This window comes from Aplysia californica, unplaced genomic scaffold (assembly GCF_000002075.1).
Source record: "Aplysia californica isolate F4 #8 unplaced genomic scaffold, AplCal3.0 scaffold00155, whole genome shotgun sequence".
Taxonomy (NCBI): domain Eukaryota; kingdom Metazoa; phylum Mollusca; class Gastropoda; order Aplysiida; family Aplysiidae; genus Aplysia; species Aplysia californica.
In genome coordinates this window covers 1,092,044-1,115,092 of record NW_004797425.1, presented here as the reverse complement: position 1 = coordinate 1,115,092, position 23,049 = coordinate 1,092,044, and the positions used below count along the sequence as shown (strand labels likewise).

The 23,049-nt window shown below is 38.4% G+C and overlaps 2 protein-coding genes across 4 annotated transcripts in view; one reads left to right on the top strand and one right to left on the bottom strand.

The window, feature by feature from the left end:
• Positions 1-21,775, bottom strand: part of LOC101857790 (armadillo repeat-containing protein 4) — a gene marked incomplete at its 3' end in the record, with an annotated part of 42,436 nt that extends 20,661 nt beyond the window's left edge. Inside the window, 15 exon segments of the mRNA XM_013082017.2 lie at positions 3,228-3,446; positions 4,051-4,161; positions 6,595-6,831; positions 8,056-8,265; positions 8,963-9,109; positions 9,751-9,919; positions 10,630-10,683; positions 12,729-12,952; positions 13,531-13,653; positions 13,878-14,023; positions 14,903-15,009; positions 15,609-15,852; positions 16,886-17,046; positions 17,351-17,618; positions 21,689-21,775. Coding sequence (XP_012937471.1) covers positions 3,228-3,446; positions 4,051-4,161; positions 6,595-6,831; positions 8,056-8,265; positions 8,963-9,109; positions 9,751-9,919; positions 10,630-10,683; positions 12,729-12,952; positions 13,531-13,653; positions 13,878-14,023; positions 14,903-15,009; positions 15,609-15,852; positions 16,886-17,046; positions 17,351-17,580 — 2,382 coding nt within the window.
• Positions 21,776-22,272: 497 nt separating this feature from the next.
• LOC101853933 overlaps positions 22,273-23,049 on the top strand; it is a 24,724-nt gene continuing 23,947 nt past the window's right edge. Inside the window, exon 1 of one of the 3 annotated variants that reach the window (XM_005097474.2) lies at positions 22,273-22,355. The gene's annotated coding sequence lies outside the window, so the exon portion shown is untranslated. Of the gene's footprint in view, positions 22,859-23,049 lie in introns of all 3 variants that reach the window. The other 2 variants (XM_005097472.3, XM_013082016.2) reach the window with 2 other exon arrangements.

The window sequence follows — 23,049 nt, the reverse complement described above, 5'->3', positions numbered from 1 at the left end:
GGGCATCATTGCAGAGAAAGGGTTAATTTATTTAACTCTCTTATAGGGGGTGCCCATTGGGGGATCGGGTCTGGTCAGGGCGGTTCGAGTTTGAGGGCGGAAAGCGGCTATCTTGGTATAAGCCGAACGCGCCCGACTAGTCGACTCAAAAACAAACGCGCTTGCGTTCAGGCGACGAGAGGGGCGATCGACCCCGACCCGACCTGACCTGACCCGATTCTATCCTCAACGGGCACCGGAAAGCTATTCCATCTTTGAGCGCAGTCAATTTTGTCATCAATTTTTCAACATCACAAAACTTACAACTTCCGTTCCCGTGGTAGATCTACATACATGCATGTGTTTGTCTAAAATGAACAGGGCCTATTAAACTGAGGTGCCTTGCCGACTGGCGAGGGCGATCATGGACCTCCACTTCATTCTGTCTTGCGTTGCAGCGATGGTGTCTCTCTTTCTTGCTGTTCCCAGCCGTGTTGTCAACTTGTCCAGTAACTTTTCCTTCGTCTGCCTCTGCCTCTGCCTCTTTTTTCATCAAACTTGCTACAAAATTCTCCAATGCTTCTTTCCGCATTGTGTACAATGAACTTTCCCTGTCGTCTGCAATTTGCTTCAACCAACACTTGTTCAGTGCGTTTTTCTAGCTGTCCATGGGATACGCAGCATGCGTCTTATGAACCACAACTATGTCGCCTCAATTGTTCTTTCCAGTTGTCTATTGATTGCCCATGCTTCGCACCCGTAAATAAATAATCCTTGCAAAAAATTCAGCTTTATTTCAGACAAGATGAATTTGCTGGGGGTTTTTTAGATTTGTGTAATGACTGTGAAGAACAGAGCAAGGTTGCACGCCGGCTAAACAGGCGGGTCGTCGTAGACAAAGAGTTAACAATGACAAGCTGCGATTTACCAAAACCATTTTCCGCTTTCTGTTTCACTTTCATCTTCCCCTTTCTTTGTTATCATTAATGTTTTAAGTATTTGTGTTTTTCTTTCATTCAACATCTTGGCTGTTCTTCAGCCGGGGCTTGAATCGATCGCCCTAACAATACTTGACACTATATTGGGAAAGGGGGGGGGGGGTGTCTGTGGTCGCTGTGTAATTGCCTATCCTCATCATCATCATCATCAAGTGCCAGATCTGTGACAGACATTGGCGATCATGATTCTCCATTCATTCTATTTCTTAGATGTTCTCAAAAAAGCTACAGCTAGTAGGCCTATCCAGATCTTTCCCCGTCACTCATTTGCTCAGTGTTCAGGCTTTCCAAGTAGGTTGCTTCTTTTGCCTTCAATTCTGCCAAGTTCAAGGCCTATGTTTATTCCAGAAACTGCACTTGTCTTATCCTGATTGTTTTCATCAGCGAGCAGCCCATGTAGGGCTTCTTAATAGGCATTAGCATATAATTATATTCATTTACCCCCCCCCCCCAAAAAAAAAAAAAAATTTAAAAAATTAAATAATAATAATAAAAAGGACAAAGTGAAGGGAAGGATCTGATCCGTGATCTGAAAAGATGATGACAAGACTACAGGGCTGCAAAGAAATATTTCAAGATAAACAGAAAAATGAAGCAAAAGAAAATAATATCGGGAAGAATAATGGATCGTGCTTTGGACAAGACAAGGACCTTCTCGAGACCACCAAGCATCAGCTGCTGCTTCACAACTCTCACTGCTCGCAGTCTAAGGGGCATAACCGCTTTAATAATGCAACCAAATTGAACCAGTTTTTTTTTATACCGACAAATCTTGATATATCGACCCGAATCAAACAAGAGAAATCGGCCATCGGAAGTACATCGCATGTACTGAACTCAGAAGTAAATAGTTGCGAGGGAACTTACTGGTACATTAAAAAGTATTATTTCCTTCTCTTTTCCTTTTTTATTTTCTGGTTAATTCATTATTTTCTATTTTTAAAAATGTTCCATAAATAAAGGACAATTGGTGATTACTATAACAAGCTCAGTTATTTCTAAAACTCTTACACTTGGAACTTACTGATATTTAAATAAAGAAAAGCATATTGATATGGTGAAGGTTATTTAGTGTATAGGGAAAAAGAGACAACATACACATCGGAACAGCAGAAGGGAAAAAAAAGAGTTTGGTTGACAAAGACTGTGGTTGTGTCACAGAGGTGGTTACTTCAATGAGGTCACACACACCCTAAAAACTATTCCTAGTTTCTAAAAAGCAATCGTTACTGTAGTTTTTACAGCATGTGTTGCATTCATCCCCCAACTGTGGTAGTTTTAACTCTTTGCCTGCAACTCTTCTGGGCCTACTAATATTGTCAATGTGCCAAGAGACCGCAACAGCTCTGAACCTAGTCTTCTGCTGTTTCTCTTGGGATCAAACAGTGATACGCTCGCATTGTTAAACAGAGTATTATTCTACAAATCAGAGAAGTTTCAAGGCTGCACTGCTGTAACAAAGCTATAGTGCGGTCAAAAATTCAAGGCGCAACTTCCTTTAATATCTCTTTAGCGGGTGAATCAATGTCATCCATACTTTGCACAGCAGTTTGTATCAATTTGTCTTACCTAAATCATATTTTTCCACAACAATTGGGGCTGGATTAAAAAACTTTACTTCATAAATTTATATAAAATACTTGAAATCTCTGTCACAGGTAAAATGGTTCACAACACTTCCCGCTTCTCACACACATTTTGATTACGCATATGACTTACGTCACAGCTCATCAATGACACTTTTTAGTGGCAAAATTTATTAGGCTACAAGAAATTATTGTTACAGTGAACACATTTTTTGCACTAACGGCTCTCAAAACATGTGTTCAATAAGCGTAATGTCCCGATTGGAAAAATAAGACAGACTTGCTATTAAAAGCAATATTGCCCCAGCTGTAAATATTTAAAGATCTGTGGAAACCAACCACTTTAATTTTTTATTAGTATCTATTAAGGAATTGTTAAAATACAACTTGCAGATGTTTACAAAAATGTTGATCTGTTAAGACAAATTGATACAAGACATTGTGCAAAAATTTGAGAACCTATGTTTGATAGTTGAGGTGATATTTGACAATAAGTCGCACCATGAATTTTTGACCTCACTATAGTTGTGATATCGAGTTTTAGTTAATTACATTTTATCAAGTTTTCTCATGTCTCTATCTTTGCTGAGCACATCAGGCTAAAACTTTGCAGCTCTGAGGGGGTTAAATATCTTGGACAGTAGACCACCTAAGATTTACATACCTCTTCAGGCTGGTTATTGAGGAGTCCCACAAGCAGGTCGATGGCCTTGAGTTCCTGGAAGCGCTGCACATTCTCAGGGCTGATGGAACATTTCCAGATGGCGCCGGTAGCAGCAGCAAGAAGCTGTTTGTCATCATTGTTGCTGCTTAGCAGGCCTACAAGAGGGTCAAGGCCACCATACTGCCGCACAAGGTCACGAGTCTCCTTTTCTTCTGCACACTGAATGAAAAAATAATCAAAACATTAACTTTTGATTCCTGATCGTTTTGAGGGTACAATTTTGTCAATCCCAAGATCTACACCTGGCCCTGTTCTATATTTACTATCTATCTTCACCCATTTTGTGATCCTTTGTCCAATTACAAATAGTTTAAGTGCTCATACAAATAAATCAATCAATATTTGACAGAATCATAGCTTTTTAAAAAGTAACACTCTTCGCTGCGGAGTAAAATTGTGGAATCTCTTGCGTACTGAAAGAGATAAAGTAGCCTACATCAGTGCTTTACTATGAAAAAAACAAAACCAAACGCAAGAGATGTAGATGTAAATTATCTCCACAAAAACAGAAAATTGTAGTTGTTGGAAATTCAATTTACAGATTTGGATTTACAGGTTCTGATGAACAGCTACCTCTGTAACTAAAGAATCAATTTAAAAGAGGCATAACAGAATATTCAACTTTGAATTAAGTAGATTTTAATGAGTGCACTTGAATGTTACTTAGCAACATGTATCAGGACCACATTTAGGAGGAACAAAAATTTCTTTAAAAACAACAACCCATAAGCTGTCTATGCAATGGCAAATAAAAGAAGCAAACCTTGAATATGGCTGAAGCACAGTGCATCTGTAATTCTGGATTGGAACTCTTCAGATTTTTCACCAAATCCTCAATCATTCCCTCTGTCCTGATGGCAAGACCATAGCTGGGCTGCAAAATATAAACAAAGCCATGTCTTCAAGAATAGAAACTTAAAGAACATCAACGATGATCAATTCTCCGCTATTTGCAGCGTGATGCCATTGAAGTCCTGTAAGCAGGGCAGATAGTTACAATATCATGACAAAGGGTGTTCTTGATTAACACGCCCCACTCAGATCCAGAACTATTACAGATCAACCGTCGGCGCCGTGGATGACACTGGAGATAAAGGCAGGCAAAACGGAGCGATGACAAACAGAGAGGAGATGGTGGGCACAAGGACTCACCGTGCACAGGGACATCTATAGACAACTCCACAGAAAAGTCAAAGAACTCATAATCGTAGCAAAACGTTCCTTTTACAACAACATGATATCAAAGTCAAAAACATCAAAAAGTCTCTTTCGCCAGGTCCATTCACTTTATGGAAAATCCAAATCTGCCCTTATTCCTTGTGCTTCTCCCACATGAGAGCTAGCAAATAACTTTGGAACATTCTTTGGGGAAAAAATTGCTACAATAAGAGACCCAATGGATAAACACGGTTCATCTGTACCCAGGGGCGAAGCGTCTATAATCAAATAATCACTGCTTCCCTTCCTAATTTTGAAACATTGTCGCTGTCAAATTCATCCTTAAACGCAAACCTCTTAAATTAAATGTAAAAAGACGTTCGTAATCAACAATGAACAGTATGTCTAACATTCAAAACGGTTTCACGGCCTCAGAAATAGCCTCCTCACCCCTCTCGGGCCACTCCATAAGCAGTTGCAAGCTTTGATTAAGTAAGCTTAAAGTGAGTCTGGAAGAGTCTACCAATAGATTTGAAGGGAACATGTAAATAGCAGTCCAAGCTGTTTCATTGCCACATATACCCTGTTCACCCCTTTGGGGCCACAGTTAAAATCAATCTCAAGCCCTGATTATGTATGCTAACTAACGCTGGTCGAGTCTACCTCACAAATGTGAGGGGAACTAACTCCTAATAATCTCTTGACTGCTGCGTGTGCTTGTTTTTTTTCCTCGACTTTTTACCGTCCTATAATCAGATCGTGACCTCGATTATGACACCAGCTCCTGGCCGCGAAAGGCTAACAAAAACAGCCAAATGTGAAATTTAAAAAATGATAATTGTCATGTTCTACCAAAGAGTTAGACTTACTGGTAGATCTATAACATATAGATATAGTACTGACATCTCTGTTTCTTTGCTTTGTGTTTATGTATTCACATCTAAAGTTAAATTTAATTTTAGTTGGAACTGATATTTAATAAGATACTTTCCCGATTATTTTGGCGGTTGAACATACAATATGAATTCCGGATTTGTTTTCATTCACAACTCAGAGTCGCCGCCTCGAGTAAGATTCTTGTGTGATATCTACAGGCCATATCTGATACCGTTTCACTTTAATTACCCTGTCAAACAAGTCAGCCTTCGCCCCTGTCTGTATCTGAATTTGAGGAGTTCCACGGGAACCTCCATGTAATTCTAAACCTGTCTCACAGGACTCAGTGAAAGAGATCATAATGTCATCACCAACGAAGTCCTGCTGCCTTGACCCTATCCCAACACCTTTATTAGTCAACCATCTTGACGTTATTGATGTTGTAACAGCTATTATTAATGATTCACTCCTTTCATGTTTTAAGCACGCAGTCGCAACACCTCTACTAAAGAAACAGTCGTTATCCCCGCATGAGTTTAAGAACTATAGGCCGATCTCTAACCTATCATTTTTGTCTAAAATCTTAGAAAAAGTTGTTTAATCTCAATTAAGAGCACATCTTGAAGAAAATAATCTGTTAGAATGTTATCAGTCTGCTAACAGAGCGTTTCACAACACAGAGACTGCACTTTTAAAAGTCCAGAATGACCTCCTTTGTGAAGCAGACGAAGGCAAAGTTTCTGTTTCTGCCTTACTCGATCTAAGTGCTGCATTTGATACCATCGATCATTCAGTTTTGATCAGGAGATTAGGCCATAGCTTTGGCCTATCTGGGACTGTTCTTGAATGGTTTGAGTCCTATTTGTTTAATCGTACACAGTCTGCACTTGTAAGTGGTGAAATGTCAACCATTTTTAGCCTGCAATTTGGCGTGCCCCAAGGGTCCGTGCTCCGACCACTTTTATACACATTTTAACACTATGCAAAAATACATGACAACATCTATGAAACCATATGTCTTTGAATTTATTGAAAATAGAAGGGAAAACTCATTTCCAATTTTGTTATTACATACTTTGAAGCCATAAATGTGTTTGAATGTGTTGAGAAAAAGAAGAAAACCTCATTTCTAGTTTAGTTCTCACATACTTTCGCTAGACAATTCAAGACAGCAAACCTGCATTTGTGTCGCTTATTGTTTTTGCCATAACCACCCCCCCCCCCCCCAAAAAAAAATCAGTTTTCCAGAGAGTGCACCACACTGATCACTCACCTCAGAGGCACACTCTTGCAGCGTGCCCACCACAGGTATCAGCATGTTCTCATGCTCTGACTTGAGCAGTTTGGCCAGCAGAGGGATGGCGCCGGCTTTGCGCATGGCCTCTTTGTTCTTTTTGCTCTTGGAGCAGCTCCACAGTGCAAGCGCACCGCAGCGCGCCACCTCCACACTCAGCTCCATCTCAGGGGTCATCGTCACATTGGTCAGCTTCACACAGTCAAGGAGGTTCACCTGACATAGAGAATAATCATCCCTTTTTAATGTAATTGTAATCTGTAAAGTTTTTCACTGCTCTCAACATAATTTAGATAATTTAAGAAAAAGACTCCTTCATCATCTAACATAGAAGCAGATCAAGCTAGTTTGAATTTGCCCTGATTACTGCAGAGTATTCAGCTGAGAAACAAAATATGTGTCACGACGTGGTGGAATCAGGCGCTTGTCAATTTTTGGTCATGCAGAATTATTGGTATCACCTAAAGGCTTATTCATTTCCCGCACTTCCACTAAAAGAAATACACATTTATCTAAAACAGAAGTCGAGATATTTGCAATTGAAGGAGAGGAGGTTCCCTGGTTTCAGTGTTAAAATTAGAAAGAGAGTGGCCACCAAAATTCGGTAACTTCAATAGCTTGAGAGTCCTTGAAATCTGAAAAAACTTCAATAGCTTGAGAGTCCTTGAAAACTGAAAAATTACATATTTTGTGCCTTTAATCAACGTTTTTCGGACAAATTCACAAGGATATGTCTTTTATATGGACATAAAGCAGTAGAGCCAAAAAACTGAAATTCAATAAAAATTGCCAAACTGGCTGCTAAATGCCTGTTTCTTTGATTTCATTATTTTGACGAGCGCCTGATTTCACCACCATGCCTCACATATTCTTGTATAACACTTTGGAGTCACACAGCCAGCAGTACAAAATACCCCATCTAGTCACCCAGCCAGGAGAGTGACTGCAACACACTTCTCCCGCCTGTCGCAAAGCTGCGTAGTAAAGGGACCGGATCGGAAAATTTTCAACATCGCATTAATGCGGCAAGTGACCACAGAGGGTTAAAAAAGGCTGAACTGAAATATAAAGCTCTATCTCTTACCTTTGTCCACGGCTCAAGAAACACCCTTTCAACTTCTTTCTATAATTTTGGGAATTTCTTATTTCTGTACGCTTTCCTCCTGTATTTGTTTATTTGTTTGTATCTGACTCATTTTATCAACAACACATTACTCTGATGATGATAAAAAGGCTGAATTCAAAAACTTATGAGAAGGAGTAGAATAGAAGGAGTAGAGAATGGATGGGCATTTTTTAACGTATTTAGATTTCCACTATTTTTTTCTGTTATAATGGATTAGTTGTGTGCTGATGAGTTAATAGCCCTAAAACAAGACCACATACTCATCCAAATTATGCCTCTTTTCCCGTGAAATTGAGAGAAAAAATATAACTTACCAAACGTTGAATACCTCCATGCTGTCTGACTGTGCGCCTGGCACGGCGGAATTTGGCGACATTAGCAATGGTTTCAGCTGCCAGGCACTTCAGATCCTTGTCTGCATCACGAAGGATCTTGACCATAGTCTGAAGGCCTCCAAGGTCGGCGATAGCACGACGGATTTGAGTGTTGCGAGAGATTTCTTTCAGAATTTTCAAAGCTCCAATCTGAGGAGAATTTATTTAAGTTTTTGTAACAAGAAATATGCAAAAGAAAAGTAAAATATCCTGTTCAAAGTCATTCTGTGTTTGTCTTTCACTAACTTTCTCTGTCTGTCTCCTCCCTCCCACCCTCTCTCTCTGTGACAATTTCATTTCTTTTATTAGATTTGGGAAAGAAACTGAGAATGCTTATTAAGTACTGTATAGTTCACAAAGTGAAGAGGTTTAAAACAAGATTTATCCCCAGAAAGATCTTTAAATTTCCAAGTCTCTTCCTTTCCTACTATGACTGCTTAAATTTTACAGCTTAAAATCACACACACAAAAAGTTTTTTTTTATAAGGAGAGAGTACCCAGCACAAACTTTCAGTTTAAAAATATTAACATATCTATCTGTTGACTTGCTTCCTAAAACTGTCTTTGAAGAAAACTTTCCTTTTCCTTTTTTTTGTTTGTTGAGACTATAGCCCACTCTTAAAACATTTCATTGCATTACAGTAAAAGAGATTGTGAGTAGAACAAGACAGTTTTCCAGAGGAGTTAACTCCTAAACTAACTAAAGTGCAAAAAGGTGAGCATCAAATCTTAGACGCAACCCCACTCAAACTTGGAACAGTTCATAATTTTGGAATTATTTTTTTAAAACCCAAAAATTTCCAGGCAAGTGGCACCTTTGACAAAGGCACATCTTGCACTGACTGACCTTGCATTTGACCTCCTCAGTGTCCAGAAGGTTGATCAGCACCTCCAGTCCACCGACATCACGGATTGCCAGTTGGCACGTCTCTTGTGCCAGGTTGAAATCTCGCAAGGAGCACAATGCAATGATGGTCGCTGTTTGGTTACCTCCCTGGGAAAGACGACAATTATTTCCATTCATTTTACTGTTAGATTATTTTGTGGATCAGCTTTGGGGTTAGGGAGGGGGGACCAGTACCTCAACAGATAGGGTGTTCACTTGTCAACCAGGAGGTCCGGAGTTTGATCCCTGCCAGCTTCGGGGTTTTTCTTTTTCTGTTTTCTTCATTCCCTGATCTTAAAGTAAGTAGGAACGAGCATCTATTCTCCTCAGAGGAGTAAAAAAAAATTTGGAAGGTCCCATGTGAGAATTTTGCATATTAAAAAACCCCTTGGCGGTTCTAAAATCTTGAAAAAGCAGGCCCTCAGGGCTACTGCGTGGGAAAAATTCAAAATTAATTCCTACTCAAAATTAAAGTCACTCTAGTCATTATAAACATCAAGAGTACGTTCGAAAACAGCATGTGGCTACCTGTCAAGTAGGAATGATTCTGTCCTACGTTTTTTTGTCGATAGAATTGTCATGAGCATAAATATCAACTGCACTAAGAGGAAAAGATCTCACAATCAGTTACTCCCTGAGCTCTGAGAAAAAGAAGCTCAAAGAGTTAACAATTTCCCAATATTCTACGTCAAAAACAAGGAGAGGTTGAAACTCTGCCCTTCTGCCCTGTAACCATCGAGCACTCTAACCTTGAGGTATTTCACAAGTTTCTGGATCTGCCAGTACTCCGACGGCAGGTCCGCATTTGCCTCCGCTCTTCTTTCAATTGCCTCTTCTTCCTCTTCACTCTCTGTAGAGCTCTCGCTGAAATGATCCTCCTGCTCTCCCACTGGTGTTTTACTGCTTGTTTTTTTCCTTCTGTATAGAAAAAGAAGCAGAGAATGTAAAAGGGAACATAAAGTATTTTGTTCCCATAACCCTGCAGAGAAAGATTTTGAAAGACATATTTTTTTTAATATCAAGGTATGATCAAGTCTGTTATTTAGTGCCTTGATTTAGAATATAACTAACGCTTAACTGTGTGTTTTTCAACATTTCAGCTAATCTGCCAAAGAGACTACTGCTAAGTCATATCTCCAAGAAAGTGAGTCAAGTATTCAGTCGAAAGAGACAGCTACAAAGGCTATAATTCAGTCTACAATTTTTGTGTGTCAATCGATTTAAAATTGTCATTGCTGGTATAAAACTTATTTAGTAAATGAAACTCTTTGCAAGTGATAGCTTTTATTTGTCAATCAGTTAATTAGACCATCTCTACACAGTCTCTGTGAGGCACAAAGTCATTCCATACATAAAAGGGACTGTTGGGTTTTTTTTCAAATTAATCAATGACATATTCTTTTCCAAATAAATCACTGATAGTAAATACCTTAGCTCATAACCCTCACCGCTGCCATCCATCCCAAAGAAAAAAAAATGTTAATGCAAATGGTGAGACTAAATGTAGTACAGTCAGGAACATAACCTATAATTTTCTTCATATTTTCTGCAAATCTTAGGATGTGCTCTCTTTCTATGCGATGTCATTGTGATCAAAACAATTAAAAGCAAAATAAAGATGGTCTTACTGATCAACTAGGACAGAACTCTTCCGTTTCTTCTTAATTTGTTGTGAATGTTTCCTGGGGGAAAGAGCAAAATGCAACCATTCAGTCAATATCTGAACATAAATAGGGTGTAAAGAGTAGTTCAAAAGTCAATATTTCTTACTATAGTAGTACCTCATTGAAAGCCACAACAATATTAGACTTTGTGAAAAATACCAAGAAATTCTTTAATCAATACTGTATGTTGTCAGTAATTTAATTGAGCTTCTAAGGATAACAAAGCTAAAGTAATAATATGCAATTTCTCTTTATCTTTTTCCCTCAAGGGCAAACCACAAAAAAATCACAAACACTGTGGTTAAGGTTGGTTGATAAGCTCAAGCAAATCTCAACTTCATCACAATAATAGATATAAATTTATTCCCCTTCATGCGTTAACACTATGCCTCCTCGGGATGCCGATCGGCGACGGTAAGAAGCCGTCCTTTTTCCCCACGGGACGCCTATTGGCTACGGTGTGATATAGCGTGCAACGCACCTGTAACCTGGTCCGTGGGGTTAAGTGTTCGGCGCTCTGCGCGCTGCATGGGTGCAAAGTGTTAAGGCATTGAAAATGTATTATCAACAGAAATGTTTAGCAATCATAAGAAGTGTTTACACAGTCAGATCAGTTTTACTTTCAATGATATTTGAAGCTTTTCTACAAAGCATACTTGAGACAAGATGCAATACATTTCTCAGGAAGAGACCACATTACTAAAAAAAAAGGGGAAAGGGTAGGGGGTGTCAAATTGTTGAAAAAGATAACTAAAGAAACAAGAACAAATTTGAAAGTTAAAGTAAAACATTCCTTTCATTAGTAAAAAGTCTTAAATGCTGTTTGAACTCATAATAAAAGACACGTAACTAATAAATGATTTAAATGAAATATGCCAACCATCAGACTTCAAGACATTCAATATCATTTTTATTCTACAGTATTGTGATCCTGAATTTAGATTTCTCATTTTGCTCCACAGGTTGTAACCAAAAGTGTGAAATGCTTCTATTACCTTGGCGCAAGATCAATATTTGTTACATTATAAAAGTGGGGAATTCATAAAATAGTAAATAAACATTTGATATTGAGAATGAAATTCTTTCTTAACGTTTTCGATTGGGTTGCTCCGAAAGAACGTGCCATATCATAATGCCACTTAATTTCTTAGTAAACACTGAGCTCCACATAAATTTAATTTAAACAGTTCGAATATATGTCTTTTCAAGTTTTGCAGACTGTTGGCTCTCCTGTCGGTCTCTGTCCAACTTTCTTCCTCCTTTACAGATGACTAGGAAAATCCTCCTTAAGTGACCACACTACTGAAACAGTTGAACCAAACCATCAAAACAACAATACTTTAAATACGAAGGTACTTTTTTAGAACATTCTCTGCGGGGCCAAGGGTCCATTGGTGTCTGTGCCGATGAGGTAGGTAATATAAGTCCTCTTCGTTATCTTGAAAAGACATGGCTGTTGAGCCTGATTCATTTTCGGTCCCTTCATTCAAAAAGGCATTGGTAATGGTTTCTATGGAGGGCAGTCCCTGTCAGGAGAAGAGAGCTTGTGATGACAGGCAAAGTCAAGGACAGTAACGGAAGCGATTGAAAGGATAAGGCTTCTGGAAATAATGTATGTGACCTATATTTATGAAAAAACAAGCAAAAATTTCAACAATGTTGCCATGGCAAACACCCATCTTTCGAAATGAGTGTCAAAACAATTTTTTTAAAATTGAGTGAATTTCGGTTTAACTTTTTCCTTTTTAAGGGTCAAAAATGGCCTTGGGAGCTATTTCCAGTCAAAGCTGTTTGAGCTCAAGATGAACCAGTCATCTGTTCTGGTCTCAAGAACCAAAAGAGATCTATGACATATTATTAAACTTTTGATAAATATAGGTCATAATTATATATATATCTAGGGAATATACTTTTTTTTTAGGCAGTGGATCTAAAGGTCATCGAGACAAATGAAAAGAATCAATCACTGATACAATGAGCAAAACATTTATAATGCCATCTCACAAGTGTTAGTATAGAAATACACACATGAGTGAAATAAAACAAAGAGGAAAACTGCCTACGACATCTGATCCTCTTCCAGGCCAAGGGCCTTCCACTTGAGTGAGGGTTCCAGTCTCGCCTTGGTCTGTGTCTTCTGTTTACGCTCTTTATCCTGCTGCTGATCTTTCTGCTGCCAGGTTGCTTGGTGCTCAGAGCGGAACGTCTGATCTCCGTCCACTTCATCATCTTTGCTGTAGGCTCCATGATGGTCTAGGCTTGTCTCTTTCTGCTTCACTGTGAACTCCTACAGGGAGTGGAGAACACAATCCACAACATGACAGACCTTGTGATACGTGGCAAAAGTAACCGGCAAGAAGGATGTTCACTCCATTTTCATTTATTCAGGGAAGTTTCAGCACTTTCTTTTTCTTTGGTATGATTCGTTCATCAATTAAATTTGAAACCTCAATTTTGGAACATGAAAAAGTGAACTATTAACTTAAAGAATCAATGAACCAACAAAAAACATTCAAACAAGTGGCCTACTCCTTTATAAAAGTACAAATTCACACATTTGGCTTGAGAACAAGCATGGCATGAGCGATGAGCACTTTTATTTTTTAATATTCCATTTTCCATTATTTCCGTATTTCCCCCACTACTATGTCAGTTGAGGTTAAGTCTTTTCGCCAACATCACTTATTATGACAAGAAGGACCAAGATGTTCATCTTCTCTATTAAAAAAGAGGAAAAAAAGAGGAAAATTAACATTAATATATCTTTTCTAAAAAAAAACAACCGCACAAAAATAATGGAAACAGCTTTGCAATTTTAGTAAAGATCTCCACCAGCAGAATTTCTAGACAACAAATTATGCACACCTGTTTCTCAATCATTTCAGCAAACTTTGGAGATTTGGCTTTGATGAGTGTGACAAGGTCTTTGTAAGTGTCTGCATCAGGCTTTTCATAGTCCAGCTGACCACTCTTGTCATCAGATGGGCCCTGCAGGAGAAAAAAATATCAAATTGAGATTATAACAGCATAGAAAAGTTTGATCATACTTGATTATCGGTACAATAGAAAAAAACATGCATGAAAACAGGGTGGAAGTACTAGTTTTTCCTTGTTTACGTACAACAGTCACACACTGAAATAAAGACTGAATCTACATACAGTGCTTGTCAAATTTGGTATGGACAAGTCTTTTAACTGAAACAGACTTGTACCTTGTTTAGATAGTATCCACTCGTGTTGGCAGTGACATAGATAGGGTTTTCCATGTCAAAACACTTGATCACCAGGTAGCAAATATCTCCATTTAGCTGCCTCCAAGGTTGAGCTCTGCAGCCATTCTGATACACATATGTTTCACCTGAAGAATAAGTACATTGTATGACTGAAACATACACAAAAATTGATAACGTAATAATAATAATAATAGATAGCATTTTTATAGCGCATATCCCCGTTCAACAGCAGGCTCTATGCGCTTTACACTATATTATTACCCCAGCAGACCATAGAACACTCCGAAACATTCTCAGCTTCCCGGGAAGCATACAGTGCAAGCAGCCGATTAAGCGCTCAAACACTAACAAACTGACAAGATCTTTCGCTGTCTATAGCCGGGTACCCATTCCCACCTGGGTGAAGTGAGGAAAATTCGTGTAAAGTGCCTTTCCCAAGGACACAACTGTACTTAGCACTTACTATCTCTTAGTCTTTCCACACTATTGAACCACTCTTCCTGTGCCAACATTTCATTGAGCAAAAAAAAAAATTCAGTTTCAAAAGAAAAAACCTCAAACATGTTTTCTAAATTTTGGTATTTTTTTCACTATGTTCTAGAGTATATGTACCTTGAAACATTATTGTATATCAAGCGAAAATAAGAGTAAGATTGACAAAACGTAGGGGAAAAAAGAATGAAAGCAAGGACAATATTCAAGTGGGCGTGTAGACATATTGCAATCAAGCAGTCTTTTTGTCAAACAAAACTCCCTAGGAATGTACCAAAGAATATTCGTAGAAACGAAAGATATCGGAGCATCTGAATCTGGAAAGAAATTATTAGATACATCCCTTTATCTGAAATATGAGTGACATCAAAGCCAAAATTAAATGACAAAAAAAAAATTCTTGACATCTGATTTCTGATCCCTCATTTGGATGTAACCTAACATATTTTGCAAGTTAAGTCGGCAAAGCCGACCACAATAGAAATGATTAGCAGGAAGACCACATTTCTTACCATAATAATTGATAAACTCCAGTGCATGTTTGTTTGAGTCATCACCAGAAACCTGTTTCAGCACAGACACTTCCCCGTCCACAATTTTAGGATTCAATCTCAAATCACTGCAACAGAAAATAGAAATATTTAAAGAATGCTTTTCAATTTACAAAAGTGTTTGTCTCTTTGAATTGTGTAAGGGCACTACACATTTGTTAATCATCGACACGATCAATTGATTTGATTTATATTATGGCATACAAAGAAGGAGATTACCCTTTTAATCACTTCTCTAATATGCGAAAACAGAAGCTCCTAAATGTCATTTACAATCATTCCAAAAGCAAACTGATAAAATATGATTGCATTACCCAAAAAAAATTTTTTTTATTGCGAGAGCCTATCATGTAACACCTAAGAATAACTGGTTTCTACTTATGCTGCCCGGAGTCAAATGGCAGTTTTTGGTGTAAAGCTTTTGAACAGAAATATCTTTTATTTGCAAACCATTTTTATACATCTTCTGGAGTGCGAAATATAATTTTATAGATGATTATCAAAATTCTCTATATGAGAACTTTTTAAAAAACTAAAACCAACCCAAAAAAACTATTCTCTGATAAAAAAAAATTCCAACATATAAAGTAATCTATAGGAAAAGAAGGAGCTCATTCGAAGGAATACATCAAATAAGTGAAATAATCAAAGTCCTTTGTGCTCTTACTTTGAGATCTTGATAATGCTGGCATTCAGCATCTGCTCATCAAGACGAAGCAACTTCAGCCTAAGACTGATCACCACTTTTTTCTCTTCAAGCTCTTTACTTTTCTCTTCATTTCCTTCAGATGTTTTGGCAAGCTGTTCGATTTCTTTGTTTATCTCCTCAATGTAGCGATAGATAGAGTTGTCAGCCCCATCAACAGTGGCAAAGCGATCTCCCAACATATTTGCCACTGGATCTTTGTTCTCTGTAAAAAAAAAAGTAAAAACATACAGTATTTACTACAATGCACACGAAACGATGAAGAAAACCTCAATAAATCAGAAATGTTATGTATGTGTTGTAAAGTTCACATGCAAAATGTCGCTAAAAATATTTTTCTGTGACAAAGATATTGCAATTACTTACATTGTGGCTTTGTGCTTCCATATATAAACATTGAAATTTAATGTTAACATTTTTTACTGATTGGATGGCACAGACAACATTTTCAAAACAATTTTGTAGTAAAAGGGAACATGTTCTGAGAGGAAGAGTGTGACAGATTCTTACATTCCCCCCTCACAAAATACTTTTTTTTACTTGATGTGACTTTCAGAGTTTGTACACTGGTCAGAAAATACAATATGCACCTAGATATGCTTTTGCCAAACAAAATTTTCCTAACTGTTTCCAGAATGTCTTGTCTACAGGAAATATCAAAATGTTTCATTGGTACAAATTTTATAGATTTTTGAACATCTTTGTATAAGGCAAACGGTATTCTGTACATTTATTATTTTGATGAAAAGTTTTGAATGTCAGTAAAATGACACATGTGAGGCATTGTTGTGAAATCAGGCACTCGTCAAAATAATGAAATCGAAGATACTGACTTTTTTCTGCCAGTTTGACAGTTTTTATGGATCTTTTTTTTTTTGGCTCAGCACATTTTATGTCCATTTAATAAAACATTTCTGTGTGGATTTTACTGGGAAATGTTGATTAAAGGCACTGAAAATGTAAATTTTCAGTTTCCAAGGACTCTCAAGCTATGGAACTCACTAAACTTTGGCGGCCATTTTCTAGCTAATTTTACCTCTGTTAAACTGGGCGACCCCCACCTCTTTCAATTGCAATTATCTCGACTTCTATTCAAGATAGAAGGGTGTTTAAAAAAATCAAAAGCAAGGAAAAAGAACATTTAAGCTTTAAGATGATATCAATAACTTCACATGCCCAAAAACTAACGAGCTCCTGACTCCAACGTGTCATGACACACATATATGTAAATACAGTACCTTCTAAGCAAGCCCTGAGTTCCACCATTTTCTTGTCTCCAGCAATTTGCAGAACACGCTCTCCTTGCTCCAATGTGAGAATGCTAAGCTTGTTGCCATTAAGTTCCAACAATGGTGACCCATCTTTGGCTGAGGTTGCCTCTGAAACAACTGATGTGCCTCTGAGGAAGATACAGATTAGTATGTTATGCAGTCCCTCTGAACTGAAAGTTGTGTTCCTTGTTCATACTTTATTATGGAACTCTTCAACTGCCAAGAAATACAAACAAGTGATTACCGTTGACTGACAGTTGAAATAACATTGATCACAAACATAAATCACATCTACTTCAGAAATACAACAAATCTGTTGAGTAAGCAATAATGTCTCAAAGTAACAGATTGAGGCTTCACATTGTTCCAGTCCACCTCCCCATACATAGTTTGAACACAATCAAAGCAATGACATAAAATCAATTTGCTTACTTTTCCACATAGCCAGATCCTGAAAATGCAGAGGGTTTTAATGAAGTGGTCCATACTAATGGCTTTTTGAAGACCAGTGAATTTTCTTCTGCTGTTTTGCCACCACTGCCCTCAGCAAAATTGAGAATATGATTGAGAATATCCTCGTTCAGGGTGGAGAACTCAAGTTTTCCTCTTGCTCCATCTTTTGCAGATGTCCACTGCGCAGCACGTTGTAATGTCTGACCCATCCTGAGTCACTTTTTTTCATGAAACAACTTGAGAACACCTGTTGAAGATAAACACATTCAACCCTCAAAAACAACCCAAGTACTTCATTGGATGAATACATCAAAACATTTAAACAATGTATTAAACAATGAAAAACAAAGTATGGTTCCAAAACATGTACAGCCTATATTCATGTTTTGAAAATTCTTTGTTTCATTTCTCATGAAGTTCCCATCTTGCCTTAGAATAAATAAATATGGTCCATGTATTCACCTCAAAATGTCCAAATATCAGATTATATACCATTTTCTACATTGCTACATGGTAATGGGAAATGTATCAGGTCTAGAAAGGCCAGTGCTTTGGTTTGTGGACAAATGAAAAATGTAAAGATGAGCAATGAGCATGAGACAAATATGCCAAAATAGAGTGTACTGGTATTAAAGGTCTCAAACCATGCTAAAATTTTATATCAAGATGACAGGTTTATTGAGCATTGAAAATGGCCTAGGCAAGACTTTTGCTTGATTCAAACTGATCCACCATGGCATTCCTTTTTTTATGGCCTACCACAATGTCAGAAAAGATGTTCTCAAAAACAAACTATTATGATGAGATCAGCTGAAGATCCAACGGTTTTGAAGGCGGTACAAGCAAGTGCTGTGGAACGTATGAGGGCATGGACAAGGCACCAAAGAAGGTCTGGCTATCCACTGCAGCCTGACAGTCTCCAGACGTAACGGTCTCCGTGCCACTGGGTAAAGGCTTCCTAGGCCGAGAGAGTGGGACTGCCACTGTGCAACGACAGCTCCATTTTAAACAAAGTCACACACAGGTTAATTTTACAGCTCATCACCATCTTCATCATCCACACTATCACTCCAAAGCCCTGCAGCGACAGGCAAGTGGCGAAAATAACAGGGGCAGGTGAGCCCTGGTAGTTATAGTCACAAACCTGCACGCAGACAGTCATTGGGCAAGTGGCCGTCTGACTCCTGACCGTGGCACCAGGATCTCTCGGCAGCACTCAGTGGCGACTGGGAAGCCTCTCAAAGATTGCACTACCCACCCTCAACAAGGGAAGGGTCTAGAAAAAGTGACCAAAGAAAATGCCTGCCATTCAAAGTCTGGTCAGTTTATCGTGGCTGACAAACTCACCCATTTTGCGGTCAAAAACAACGAAAAAGAAAAAGAAAGATAATCCTTGGATCCTGGAATATCAGAACTCTCTTCGATAGAGCAAAAACCAAAAGAACTGAACGAAGAACCGCCCTTGCGACGAGAGAACTTCAACGCTACAACATTGACATCGCTGCACTTAGTGATCAGCGTCTTCCAGATGAGGGCTCACTAAAGGAAGAAAGAGGAGGCTACACCTATTTTTGGAAAGGAAAACCACAGACCTGACTGTTCCAACAGCAATCCCTATCTATGAGTGTGTGTATGTGTGTGTGTGTGTGTGTATGTGTGGGTGTCAGAGGGAGGGGGAGGAGAGAGATTAGATAGATGGATAGATAGATAGATCGATAGAGAGACAGAGAGAGAGAGAGGAGGGGGGGGAAGTGAGAGATCATAGAGAGAGAGAGAGAGAGAGAGAGAGAGAGAGAGAGAGAGAGATTTTGTGTGTGTATGAGAGTGTGATTGTGAATGTCTGTGTGATTGTGAATGTTTTGTGTTCGTGTGTGTGTGTGTACATGTGTGTGTGTGTGTTTGTGTGAGTGTGCGTGTGTGTGTGTGTGTATACACGTCATGTGAGTGTGTATACACACGTGTGTGAGTGTGTACATGTATGTATGTATCGGGGAGGCTGGGGGGTGGAGGGGGGGAGAAGGAGAGAGATAGATAGATAGATAGATAGATAGATAGATAGATAAATAGATAGATAGACAGATAGATAAATATATATATATATATATATATATATATATATATATATATATATATATATATATAGAGAGAGAGAGAGAGAGAGAGAGAGAGAGAGAGAGAGAGATCAAGAGATTTTGTGCGTGTATAAGAGGGTGATTGAGAATGTGTGTGTGTGTGTGTGTGTATACATGAGTGTGTGTGTGTGTGTGTGTAAGTGTCAATGTTAGTCTGTGGTGTGCGTTCGTGCATGTGTGTGTGTATGTGTGTGTGCGCAAGTATGTGTGTGTGTGTGTGTTTGTGTGTATGTGTGTGCTTGTGTGACTGATCTTGAGCTCTACATTACTGTCATTTAAAAAATGAGTACTTAACAATTGTGTAAGGCAAGTCATAGATGTGCTACTTACTAAAAATAGGGAGAAAATCAAAAACATTTGGATACAGATTTAGACATAAAGGAATCAGCTTCCAACCCCCCCCCCCAAGCGGCTAAACGAAGAATGACGCACCTGCCTGATTGGCTGCTAATTTTAGTAATGTGATGTCATCAAATTGATGTCATCACATATTCTGGGGTACCCACAGACTATTTTTAGAAGGCCGTGGAGACAAAGATTCTCTACTACGATCTTTGGTGGAGATACCGCATGGAACAACATGTTGGGTCAGTGGCTGGACGTATTATCTGTATCGATGAGTTTCACATGTTTAATTTCACACTAGTGGCTAACTGCAGCCCATCATTCATCATCCATGCTCTGACTGGTTACAAGGTTTCTAGTAGATCTATGTTAATAACATTTCGGAATTCCGGTACTTGGACATGATGGAAGATCGCTAAGATTGTTGATGCTCAGTCGAACAGGAAGAAAGCTAACGCTTGAAATTTAAACACGGTAAACCCAAAGACAATAAAGAGCGTGAAAATTGCCCTAAGGACGCCGGAAGATTACCTCCCCCCCAAAAAAACAATGCGCAGAAGAGATTATAAGCAGCAGCATCATCATGGAAAAACATCGCACCAAATCTTCGTGCCATCAAAGATCATGTAGTAGAGAATCTTTGGTGCCATGCGGTTGGGTGTACAGGGGTATTCCGGTCTGATGTCACACAAGGTGGCCGTCTTACCTAAAAAATAGTTTGCATCATTCTACTTTCTACGTTAAGTGTCATAGATGTGCTATATATACTTAATTAAAATATGGAGAATATTAAAAACATTTGGATACAGAGTCAGACATAAAGGAATCAGATCCTACCACCCCCCCCCAGGCAGCTAAACGTAGAACGACGCACCTGCCTGATTGGCTGCTAAATTTAGTAATGTGATGTCATCAAATTGATGTCATCACTTATCCTGGGGTACCCACAGACTATTTTTAGAAGGCCGAGGAGACAAAGATTCTCTACTACGATCTTTGGTGGAGATACTGCATGGAACAACATGTTGGGTCAGTGGCTGGACGTATTATCCGTATCGACGTGTTTCACACATTTAAATTTCACACTAGTGGCTAACTGCAGCCCGTCATTCATCATCCATGCTCTGACTGGTTACAAGGTTTCCAGTAAATCTATATTAATAACATTTCGGAATTCCGGTACTTGGACATGATGGAAGATCACTTAGTTGATGCTCGGAACAGGAAGAAAGCTAACGCTTGAAAATGAAACATGGTAAACGCAAAGAGCGCGAAAATTACCCTAACTAAAGACGCCAGAAGACTACCCCCTCCCCGATAAACAATGCGCTGAAGATCATCGTTGAAAAACATTGCACCAAAGCGTCGTGCCATCAAAGATCATGTAGTAAAGAATCTTTGGTACCATGCGGTTGGGCATACAGGGGTGTCCCGGACTGATGTCACACAAGACGGCTGTTTTACCTAGAAAATAGTTTGCATCATTCTACTTTCTGTTAAGTGTCCCTCCCCCTTTCGACACACACATACACAAGCATGCACACGCCTACCTGTCAGTTAGTTGGACACTGATTTCACAAAATAAATATTAAGAATAAAACAAAGCAAAACAAACAACAATTGCGTAGGACTAGGATCTAGTCTAGCTTCGCAAGGGATTTTTGTGTTTGAATTGCTCAGGCGCAACGCCAACAATAACGCCGCTAAAAAGAAAGCATCTAGAATCTAGATTCTAGAGAACTTAAATGTTAAATCCGTGACCATACTCCGAAAAAAATCTGTTAGATCCCTGATTTAGATATCTTGATAGCAACAGCACATTATGATTATGTATACAAACCAGTGAGATGATTGTTATTTTGTTCAGTCAGCCTCTTGAATTAGAGGTACAGAGCTTTTCATGTGAATGCTTCTGTGGCAACAGTTGCCAATATGCGTTTGCCCATGCGCAATATGACCGGACGTAAAAGGAATTTCATTCTAATTTGTTCAAATACCAGTAAAAGAGTATAAACATGTTTTTCGTGACAGCAACCAATATTCAAATCTTTTGAAAATAATTTTGTAACATTTACCTAATACATATCTAATAATATATTACATGGAATTTGTCAAAATGGCAAAAATTAAAATCTACACATTCTCGTATCGTAAAATACATAATGTGTTATAAGAGGAAAACCGTTTAGGATACATATTATTTTTATATCTGTGCTGCTATATCTCACTCTTCAAACATTAACTATTTGTTTTTTCCTTATTTTTAAAACGTTTTAAAGCAGAATTATTAAAATTTTGAGTGAGAGCAGTTCTTAAATTCAATATATAATTATGGTATATGTCGACAATTAGCACAAATAAGAAGAAACTTCTTCATTTTTACTCACCTTTTAGTAAAGAGTCTACTTAGTCAGGGGAAACAACTCTAATTCATATTAGTTTGTTTGCTGTTGGAGACGGACCGAAGAAATCCGAAAATTTAATCTTTCTGAAGTTGAAGATTTGCTGTAATAATGCGTCTGTTTTTCTCTTTGTTTCCTCTTTTATTTTTGGAGTGACGAGTCTTAGGCTGAAGAGACTGAAAGTAACCGTACTTCTAGACAGAGTCAAAGTGTTAGGCTACATATCGTTGCCGTCGTGCACAAACCCACGAAGAAGGCTCGAAGGCTCGAAGTCGAAGGCCACCGACAATATTTTACAGAAAAGCAAAAAACGGGTTATTTCCTTTATTACTTAGAATCTAATATTTTTGTAGACTTTTCAAATTTTTCGTATAAAATATGGGTTTACACCTTCTCGCATGTTGTTTGAAGTGGTAAATTGAATCATTGCTAAGAAAAAGGACTTAGAAGTTTCTGCTCGAGTTTATTGTCGTGGAAAGACCCTATTTAAAAGCGCCAAATGTGTCACATACGAGGCCTGTGCACGACGGATCTGAACCGGCTGTCGTCAGCTGATGTTGCTTTGGTGGTTTTGTTCTTAAGTGAATCATTGATGACGGCTTGTGTGGGTGTGTGTATTATGATTATGATGATGTGTGTGTGTTGTGCGTGTTTATTTTTCGCTTTCTCTCTCGATCTCTGTCTATTTCTCGAACACACACACATTCCTTTCCTCTCTGTCTCTGTTTTTTTTAAATTCAGAAACTCTCTCTCTCTCTCTCTCACTGTTTCTCACCCTCTCTCTCTCTCTCTCTCTCTC